The sequence below is a fragment of the Giraffa tippelskirchi genome, chromosome 7 (genome assembly GCF_054371585.1).
Source record: "Giraffa tippelskirchi isolate mGirTip1 chromosome 7, T2T-mGirTip1v1.2.pri, whole genome shotgun sequence".
NCBI lineage: Eukaryota > Metazoa > Chordata > Mammalia > Artiodactyla > Giraffidae > Giraffa > Giraffa tippelskirchi.
In genome coordinates this window covers 108908484-108919525 of record NC_137281.1, presented here as the reverse complement: position 1 = coordinate 108919525, position 11042 = coordinate 108908484, and the positions used below count along the sequence as shown (strand labels likewise).

The following is an 11042-nucleotide window of genomic DNA, read 5'->3' as shown; positions in this document are numbered from 1 at the left end:
TCCACTTTTAAAATTATTTCATTTATTGAACAGGTATTTAGTGAGCACCCTCTTCTGGTCTGAAGGCAAGAATACTGGAGTGGGTAGCTCTTCGCTTCTCCAGGGGATCTTCCAAACCCAGGGATACAACACAGGTCTCCTGAATTGCAGGCAGATTCTTTACCATCTGAGCCACTGCTGTTGTGCAAGCAACAAAGAATAAAACAAAACCCTGCCCTCCAAAATTTTATGTATTAATGGCAGAGACAAATGAATAAAAACTGAGCAGGGAGATGTTCCTGTTACTATGGGGTGATCAAAGAATGCCTTCAAAACAATTTTTTTAAGACTTGGCAGGAGTGGGGTACAAATAAAACTAGCTCACCAAAACAACCTCGAGATGGGGCTTTTACAGTCTGAGAGTTATCGCCTGGGTCACAGCAACCCCAGCTACAGCTTTGTACAGTCAACAAATGGCATAATGTCCTTTAAAAAAAAGACTTCTTTGTTTAGAAATGGAATCCTGCCTATGTCCTGTGTGTTCTTCTTCAGCTGATGTGGAATCTTCCTGTCCTGGATCCAAAGGGGGTTGCGGACCTCCACTCCTCTTAGGCACCTCACAGCTGGCGTCCTTGACCAGCCTGATGTATACGATGGGTGGCAGCAGGGGACTGAGTGCTTTGGCTCCAACTCTAAAATCTCCAGTGATCTCTGCCTCTGGATCAGAAGCTACTATGCCTTGAGACATGTTAGAACTGGACATGGAACAACGGACTGGTTCCAAATTGGGAAAGGAGTATGTCAAGGCTGTATGTTGTCACCCTGCTTATTTAACTTATATGCAGTGTATATCGGAGAAGGCAATGGCAATCCACTCCAGTATTCTTGCCTGGAAAATCCCATGGACGGAGGAGCCTGGTAGGCTGCAGTCCATGGGGTCGCTGAGAGTCGGACAAGCCTGAGCGACTTCATTTTCACTTTTCACTTTCATGCATTGGAGAAGGAAATGGCAACCCACTCCAGTGTTCTTGCCTGGAGAATCCCAGGGATGGGGGAGCCTGGTGGGCTTCCGTCTATGGGGTCACACAGAGTCGGCCACGACTGAAGTGACAGCAGCAGCAGCAGAAGCAGCAGTGTATATCATGCGAAATGCCGGGCTGGATGAAGCATAAGCTGGAATCAAAACTGCCGGGAGAAACCTCAGATATGCAGATGACACCACCCTTATGGCAGAAAGCGAAGAGGAACTAAAGAGCCTCTTGATGGAGGTGAAAGAGGAGAGTGAAAACGCTGGCTTAAAACTCAACATTCAGAAAACTAAGATCATGGCATTCGGTACCATCACTTCATGGCAAATAGTTGGGGAAACAATGGAAATAGTCTAGTAGTAGACTATTTTCTTGGGCTCCAAAATCACTGCAAATGCCTGCAGCCATGAAATTTAAAGATGCTTGCCTCTTGGAAGAAAAGCTGTGAGGAACCTAGACAGCACATTAAAAAGCAGAGACATTACTTTGCTGACAAAGGCCCATATAGTGAAAGCTACGGTTTTTCCAGTAGTCATGTATGGATGTGAGAGTTGGACCATAAAGAAGGCTGAGCAAAGAACTGATGCTTTCAAACTGTTATTGGAGAAGACTCTCGAGAGCCCCTTGGACTGTAAGGAGATCAAACCAGTCAACCCTAAAGGAAATCAATCCTGAATATTCATCGGAAGAACTGATGCAGAAGCTGAAGTTCCAATACTTTTGCCACCTGATGCGAAGACCCAGCTCATTGGAAAAGACCCTGATGCTGGGAAAAATTGAAGGCAAGACGAGAAGGGGTGACAGAGAATGAGATAGTTGGATGGCATCATCGACTCAATGCATAAGAATTTGAGCAAACTCCGGGAGATGGTGAAGGACAGGAAAGCCTGCTGCTGCAATCCACGGGCTCGCAGAGTCGACCAGGACTGAGCAACTAAACAACAACGCCTCCAGAGCGGAAGCCGGGTGAGGCCTACCCCGCCCCGCGCCGCGCCCCGCCGCGCCCCGCCCCGCCGCGCCCCGCCCCGCCGCGCCCCGCCCCGCCCCGCCCCGCCCCGCCCCGCCGCGCCCCGCCCCGCCCCGCCCCGCCGCGCCCCGCCGCCCCGCCCCGCCGCGCCCCGCCGCCCCGCCCCGCCGCGCCCCGCCGCCCCGCCCCGCCGCGCCCCGCCCTCCGCCGCGCCCCGCCGCGCCCCGCCCTCCGCCGCGCCCCGCCGCGCCCCGCCCTCCGCCGCGCCCCGCCGCGCCCCGCCCTCCGCCGCGCCCCGCCGCGCCCCGCCCTCCGCCGCGCCCCGCCGCGCCCCGCCCTCCGCCACGCCCCGCCACGCCCACCGCCGCACCTCGCCCCGCCCCCACCACGCCCTCGCCCTCCGCCGCGCCCCGCACTCGCCCCGCCTCCAGTCCCCGGTCCTGCCCCGTTCTCGTCCCGGTGCTCAGCTGGTTCGGCGCTCTGCGCCCCAGTGTCCAGGCCAGGACCCCCGGCCGGCTTCTGCGGTCGCCATGACGGCGGCCGTGTTCTTCGGCTGCGCCTTCATTGCCTTCGGGCCTGCGCTCGCCCTCTACATCTTCACCATCGCCACCGACCCGTTACGCATCATCTTTCTCATCATTGGGTAAGGCGGTTGCGCCGGGAAACCCAGACCCGGGGCTCCCCTCCCCCGCCAGGGGTACCCGCGATCCCTGGCGCCCCACCAAACAGCTCGATCACGTTGGGCTTTAGAGCGGAGAATGGTTGGAAGTGGGAGAGCTGAGACCCCTTTCCCTGGGACTCCTTGCCCTCCTCCGAGGTCGGCGACCTCAGAGAGCGAGCTCACATCGTGAAGGAGCTCACACCGTGGGTCTCAGAAAACCCTGACGCTTGGCTCGGTAGTCTTTGCCTAGGGTCCGTGGGTTGGCGTTCGTCATACATTAAAACTGTGTAAACAATTGTGGATAACTTCAAATATGCATCTTTGATTTATTTTGGAGAGAGAGCGCCTCAGATTCAAACTGGCGTCTCTAATCCCAAGCTAGTTAAGAGCCCTTAAGCACCTGGGGATCAGGTGCTTTAAAACACACTCCTGCCCAACCCCTACCCGTGATCAACTGAATAGGAATGTCTAGGGGGTGGGATTCGGACTACGCATTTTAAGAGACCCAGGTGATCCAGGTATGCGGCCCAAGGGTAGAAACCTGTGAAAACTCCGCAGCACCTGTAGTACGTCTCCTTGCAGGAGCTTGGTCAATACTGAACTCCGGTGGCGAATGTGATCATAATGCCAGTTTTCACCTGTCTGGCAGCTCTTACTGGAGCTTCCCCATGACCCTCTGTGTTGTTGAGTCTCACTTGGCATCAGGAGAAACGGCCAGGCCAGGCCAGTGAGTCCCACCTTTTCTGAACTTTTTCACCTCTCACAACTGTACTGAAAGTGCCGCATCACAAGAGTCATTTAAAAACTAATATAGAGGGACTTCACTGGTGGTGCAGTGGTTAAGAATCTGCTTTCCAGTTCAGGGGACTCTGGTTCGATCCTGGTTGGGGAACTAAGATCCGACATGCCTGCCGCGGGGTAACCACGCCTGCTGGCCACAACTAAGACCCTATGCGGCCAAGTAAAACAAAACAAAATACAATAGAGATTTGGGCAGAAGGTCTGTAAAGCTTGTTATAATCATTAAACTCCACAGGAATGCTGTAAAAACCAGACCTGGAAAACTGATCTAGATCAGAGCACAGGCTATCAACATCTGGATTTTAAACAATTGTTCTGTTAATAGAGACATAGACATTTTCCTGGAAAAAGTATTTACACATCAGTGGACAAAGCTTTAATTAGGAAGCTTAATTAGCAAATAACGAAGTTTCCAGCCAGACAGTCCTTGGCAAATAGTCTTTAGATGTACTTACAAAAAGAAGGGTCACTGAAAAAAGTGATTTTTTACAAAAAATTTCAAATTCCTCTTGGACTACATGTTTGTTTCACCAGGGAAACTGCACATTGATTAAGAACAGTTGTACGTTTACTGTCAGGAAATCTCTTTCTTCTCAAGCAAGGTTTTGTTTTGTTTTTTATTTTTATTTATTTTATATGTAATTCTTTCAGCTGTAAGCAGTATCTCTTGGCTCTGTACATTTTATTTACTTTTAACTTTTTACTTTGTTTTGGGTTGTAGCCAATTAACAATGTTGTGATAGATTAAGGTGAAGAGCAAAGGACTCAGCCATATGGATACATGTATCCATTCTCCCCCAAACCACACTGCTATATTTAAAATGGATAACCAGAACCCACTGGGTATAGCACATGGAATCCTGCTCAGTGTTATGTGGCAGCCTGTACATTTTATTATTATTATTTTTGACATGTGATATGTGGGATCTTATTCCCCAACCAAGAATTGAACCTGCTCTCCCTGCGTTGGAAGCTCAGAGTCCTAACCACTGGATGACCAAGGAAGTCCCTTTTTTCTTTTCTGCTTTTAAATCGTTTTTGATCCTGTTCACTTATAACTTTTTTCCCTCCAATTTTCAGAGCTTTCTTCTGGTTGGTGTCTCTGCTGTTTTCTTCCCTCATTTGGTTCACGACAGCAACCCTTATTGGTAACAGAGATGAACCAAGAGAGAAATATCTGCTGATCTTTGGAGTGTTAATCTCAGTCCTTATCCAAGAAATGTTCCGGTTTGCATATTATAAACTTTTAAAGTAAGTTAAGTGTTTGGTTTACCTTTTTTCTCCAGTGTCTTTTGAATTATTATTTAGTAGTTTGAAACATTAACATGTTGTTGTACTTGAAGGTCCATGTCTTCCTACATAGTTCCAAGCCAGGGGATTGTACATTTCCAGCCTGAAAATATTGAGTATTTTAAGTTGTGGGCCCTCATTCCTTCCTTCACTCATTCAAAAAATATGTCTTGAGAATTTGCTTAATGCCATGCACTACTCTGGGTACTGGGGGATACATCATGATTAAAAGACAGTCTCATGGTGGTACCTTATAGTGGAAAGAGACAACAAATGAATAAATAAGAAAATACATCATATATTGCAAGGTAAGTGCCATAGAGAAAAATCAGGTAGAGAAAGTCATTGAAACAATAAGTACAAAAACTGTTCCAAATCAGAATTTATATGTGCTTCTCTTTGACATCACCTAAAACTGATGGACATGGGTTTGGGTAAACTCTGGGAGTTGGTGATGGACAGGGAGGCCTGGCGTGCTGCAATTCATGGGGTCGCAAAGAGTCAGACATGACTGAGCGACTGAACTGAACTGAAAATAGATAATTCTTATGGCAATTATGCTTGCCATAATTTTTACTGTATTGGGGGAAACAGGTGTTCATTTTGTGATAATGTCATTTGATTTCATGTCTGTAATAGAAAAATACATTAAAAAAAAAAGTCGTGGGCACGAGTTCCCTTTCTAGGCCAGGAAATAGGTCATCTGTAGGATCCATGAGGAACTCACGTGAAACCACTGTTTGAAAGCACAGCTTGAACTTGGAACAATATTTTCCTTCAGGCAGTCATGAGTTTGGCTTTGATTACATAGTAATGCTTAGTTAGTAGACTGATAAATGTGCTGTTTTTTCATTTCTGCAAATGAGTTAGTTAAAGCAGTTTATGAATTTCAAGGGTACAACCAAGACAGAAAGGACCTCAGTAGCATCTCTTGTAATCGGCTTCTGATACTTTGTTCCTGCCAAAATGCCAGGGCTTCTGTATTTTTTACTTGATGCTTTTAATAACAGATACTGAAATTTTAATAACGAAGCAATTTAAACCACGAGTAGAAAACCAGGAAGCCATTGCTAGAAGCAAAAGTAGTATCTTAGAAAAGGTTTAAAAATGAAAGTTCCATTAGTTCCTGGAAATATTAAAGAGCAACAAATAAAAATCAAAGATAACATTTCAGGGTCCATGGGAATTACAATATCCTTAAGAGATGGACATTCAGCTATGGTTGAATGTTTCTGGCATGCAGAAGTTAACTGCAGAATTTAATTTTTACTGTAGAATATATTAAGGTAATAAAAGCCTCCCCTCTTTCTCACTTCTACGTGCACAGGCAAAAGCAGTCTCTGGTGCATGTTTGTCATCTTATCTCTTTCAAGACTGTGCACTCCTCATTTTCTCACCCAGCCCTCAGAAGACACAGATGTGGCTTCCAAATCTTTTCCTGTGTCTGTTCTTTTATGTCAGTGGACACACCCCTTTCTGGCAGTGCCTGGGGTTTACCTGTGCCCAGGACCCAGCACGGTGCCCAGCTGTGGTCAAAGTGGTTCAGAAAGCAGGGCTCTTCCCACCGTTGACAGGACACTGTTCTCTTAACTCAGCTTCCGATTGCACTGGACTTTCTTACTCCAGCGTCATCATCATTGGCTCACATTGGTTTTGCGTTTTCTAATTTCAGTGGATTTTCACAGATCAGGTCCTGGCTTTAGTAATAACCCTTTAGGACTTGAGATTATACAACCTCAGTTACCTGAATTGGCTAACTGAGTATCTGCTGTTCTTTACTGTTGTGTTTCTTCATGATTTCCACCTGAAAAGCAAAGCTTTATTGGCTCTAACCCAAGGTTCCAAAAGACAACAAGCCCAAGATGAGTTGCCTTTTTTTGGGGGTGGGGGGGGTGGGTGGCTATGGCTTTGCTGCTTGTGGGATGTTAGTTCCCTCACCAAGGATTGAACCTGCGCCCTGGCAATGAAAGTGCGGAATCCTAACCACTGGACTGCCAGGGAATTCCCCATGGGTTGCCCTTTTTAATGAGGGCAGTGAGGGCATAGGACCACACGCGGAAGTATTGCTGTCAGTCTGCAGGTTCTCAGGCCAGGAAATTCAGAGAAGCCTCCTTGGCCTTCTGGGGAAACCATATTTGGTCCTCCAAAAGGACCTTTGGAGATTTGCAGATAAATAATAAGACAAATATGTATTCAGAGGTACCTTTGTTTGCCTTTACAAAATGCATCTGCAACAAACCTTGGGAATATGATAAAATATTTTCCTAGCTCATTTAAAAAATGTTGGCTGTTATATGGTTACATGTTAAAACAAGTTTGAGAATTATGTACTTTACTCATGACTAACATTTATATAGATACATTTAAGTTGCTCTCTTAGGCTTCACTAAATTAAACATAGGAACTTCAGTTTAATCAGCATTTTAACTATCTCCACTGCCAAGGTAGGTTTTGAACTTTCAAGTTTAAAGTACTGCCTCAATAAAATTTTTGCTACCTGAATTTGGTGCCAAGATTAAAATGTGGAGAGCTTGCACCAGTTTTTTTTATATATATATACATATGGGATTGAATCAAAGTATTTGTTGTTGTTTAGTCACTTCAGTAGTATCCAGCTCTTTTGTAGCCCCATGGACTGTAGCCTTCAAGGCTTCTCTGTCCATGGAATTCTCAAGGCAAGAATACTGGAGTGCGTTGCCATTTCCTTCTCCAGGGTATCTTCCCAACCTGGGAATCGAACTTGTGTCTCCTGCATTGGCAGGCGGACTCTTTACCACCGAGAGCCACCAGGGAAGCCCACTTATCATTGTAGTTCAATATGAATTTATTTCATGAGTCAGGCCTTAGGAACAGTACTTCATCCTGAATGAATGAATTGTAACTCTCAGCCTAGCAAAGCATTGCACTGTGAGAAATTGACATGTGGCCACAAATGATAGTTTTTTCTACCTTAATTAGAAGGAAAAAAAAAATCCAAGTTATGGTCCTGCATATTGCCTAAAATATACACTAGAATTTTTTTGGCTTGGAGTGAAGCTTTTGTAGTTTTAGTTGTCTGATAATGCTGATACCATAAAGATTTGGTAATTTAAAAAATCATTTATAGAAGAAGTAGTAAGATAATCATTGGTACAACTTTTTAAAAGGCATAAGTCTATTTTTAAAAATTTCTAAAATAGTGTATTTACATGCATATTCTGTGGTACTTTCCCTCTCTTACACACACACATGTAGAGTGAATCAGAGCAAACAAGAAAGCTGGTATGATTTATCATATGTTTTTCAAAGTTTATATTTCAAAAAATTGAGCTTTTTCTTTTTTATTCTTAGAAACAATAATAAATGCAAACAAATAATTTTCCATTTCAGTAAAATGGTCAAATTAAAATCACTGTCCCTCATGTCATCAGTTGTGTGTTGTGTCCATCAGGAACTTGGAAGCTGATGATGGTGCCTTTTACTTTTTCACTTCCTGATATTGGCACTGAGAACTCTTGGTGCCCTAGACCTTTCCTTCCTCATAGAAGGAGGACGTTTACTAAACTTTTAATTTTATAGCTTTAATATATTTGTGATAGCAGTACTTTGTTATACTAAATATCAAAAATCTTTTATTCATTACTGAGCAATTTATATAAAACAGAAATCCTCCAAAATTTATTGATTCTATTATACCATTATATCTGTTTGTTGATGGAGATTATTGCTATTATGTAGGTCTGTAAGCATTCGTTAGCCTTTCAAAACACTCCTGTGACAGGTGAGTTTATGTAGGCTACTTGCGCATTTCAGGTGGTTACTGTTCCAGAGAAAGAAGATCACAGTCATGTAAATTCTGGCTCATGTCCCTGCTACCAAATGATGCTTCCAAATGGAGAGCACTGAAATGGCAAATTGTTTCTTCTCCTTTTTTTTTTTTGGTCTTGTTATGTGTCATGTGGGATCTTGGTTCCCTGACCAGAGATCAAACCCAGGCACTCTGTAATAGAAGTGTGGGGTCTTAACTACTGGACCACCAGGGAAATCACAAAGATCTTTTTCTTTATGCTTATTATTATTTTGATTGAATTCTGTGTTGCCTTATTTAATACATTAAATAATATACATATAAAGCAAACATATATAAATATATATTTATATATCATATAAATATAAAAATATTTATATTTATGTGATGAGATAGGCTCACTGCAGTGAATATGCATACCTTGAAACTTAATTAACACAATAACCCAGAATATAAGTTCTGTGTTCTGGCTAAGTTTTTACTCTTAGAGTTAACCTCACTCATTTTTGTTTCAGCACTTGTTGGAAAATCATTCTAAAATGTTTGGTTCCTTAGTTGCTTTAAAAAATATATTTTATGGTAAATATAATTTAAATATCCTTTGAGTCAGAAACATTGTTGCAGACTTTCTCACCAACAAGGGATAGTAATAGTGACAGGAGTGGAACTGACCTGTCCACAGTCCTGACACATTTGTGTGGGGGGCAGGGCTCATGGTTACGTTTGCAGGTTGTCCACAACAGAAGCCTGGGTACGATCACTCTGAAGATCATTTCTTACTGAGCAGTGGTTCTTTCAGGTATTCATTTATCTTCTTTTCTGAAGGTAGCATTTTTTTCTCCCCTGAAGCCTGATTGGGGATATGAAAGAAATGTTTTAGAATCAGAAGACCATGTGATTAGGTATCCATATGAGAGTTCAGGCCATCAGTGTGAAGAGGATTTAAAAGTAAGGAGAGGGACTTCCCTGGTGGTCTAGTGGTTAGGACCTGGCTTCCAGTGTGGGCGTGCAGGTTCGATCCCTGGTCAGGGATTTAAGATCCCACATGAAAGATCCCCATAACAACAACAACAAACAAACCTAAAAGTAGAGAGAGATGGGATGAATGACTATCAATCATTGGTAAAGATGGCTTTTTTGAGCAATCGTTGCCTGAACTAGACTTTGAGGAGTGAGTACCATTTAGGTTCTACGGAGTGAAAGGTAGAAGGGAGGGTGACACAATAAGTCTAACCCAGGCAAAAATACAGCAAAGTACTAAGAAAGTGGAATTAAAGATACAATACTTTGGGAAGAGGAACAAGTCAGAGTGGTAGAATCCCATGGTCTGAGGAGCCGGGTAGGCTGCAGTCCATGGGGTCGCTACGAGTCGGACACGACTGAGCGATTTCACTTTCACTTTCCACTTTCATGCATCGGAGAAGGAACTGGCAACCCACTCCAGTGTTCTTGCCTGGAGAATCCCAGGGACAGGGGAGCCTGGTGGGCTGCCGTCTGTGGGGTTGCACAGAGTCAGACACGACTGAACCGACTTAGCAGCAGCAGCAGCAGATGCCATAGGATGTTGAATTGAATACTTCTAAGACAGACTGGTTCCAAATAGGAAAAGGAGTATGTCAAGGCTGTATGCTGTTGGCCCTGCTTATTTAACTTATATACAGAGTACATCATGAGAAATGCTGGGCTGGATGAAGCACAAGCTGGAATCAAGATTGCCGGGAGAAATATCAATAACCTCAGATATGCAGATGCTGCTGCTGCTAAGTCGCTTCAGTTGTGTCCAACTCTTAGCGACCCCATAGACTGCAGCCTACCAGGCTCCTCCGTCCATGGGATTTTCCAGACGAGAGTACTGGAGTGGGTTGCCATTGCCTTCTCCTGATAGGCAGATGACACCACCCTTATGGCAGAAAGTGAAGAAGAACTAAAGAGCCTCTTGATGAAAGTGAAAGAGGAGAGTGAAAAAGTTGGCTTAAAGCTCAACATTCAGAAAACTAAGATCATGGCATCCGGCCCCATCACTTCATGGCAGATAGATGGGGAAACAGTGGAAACAGTGGCTGACTTTAGTTTTTTGGGCTCCAAAATGACTGCAGATGGTGACTGCAGCCATGAAATTAAAAGACGCTTGCTCCTTGGAAGAAAAGTTATGGCCAACCTAGACAGCTTATTAAAAAGCAGAGACATTACTTTGCCCACAAAGGTCCATCTAGTCAAGGCTATGGTTTTCCCAGTGGTCATGTATGGATGTGAGAGTTGGACTGTTAAGAAAGCTGAGCGCCAAAGAATTGATGCTTTTGAACTGTGCTGTTGGAGAAAACTCTTGAGAGTCCCTTGAACTGCAAGGAGATCAAACCAGTCCATCCTAAAGGAAGTCAATCCTGAATATTCATTGGAAGGCCTGATGTTGAAGCTGGAACTCCAATACTTTGGCCACCTGATGCAAAGAACTGACTCATTTGAAAAGAGCCGGCTGCTGGGAAAGACTGAAGGTGGGAGGAGAAGGGGATGACAGAGGATGAGATGGGA

General features: G+C 44.3%; 1 protein-coding gene across 9 annotated transcripts in view; it reads left to right on the top strand.

Annotated features, from left to right (window-relative positions):
• The first annotated feature begins 335 nt into the window (after nucleotides 1-335).
• The window catches only part of APH1B (aph-1B gamma-secretase subunit), a 68242-nt gene continuing 57535 nt past the window's right edge, over nucleotides 336-11042 (top strand). For 4 of the 9 annotated variants that reach the window (XM_081507490.1, XM_081507495.1, XM_081507492.1 and 1 more), the window contains exons 1-2: nucleotides 2411-2617; nucleotides 4517-4687. In XM_081507490.1, coding sequence (XP_081363616.1) covers nucleotides 2505-2617; nucleotides 4517-4687 — 284 coding nt within the window. In that variant the 5' untranslated portion in view covers nucleotides 2411-2504. The other 5 variants (XM_081507489.1, XM_081507488.1, XM_081507491.1 and 2 more) reach the window with 5 other exon arrangements.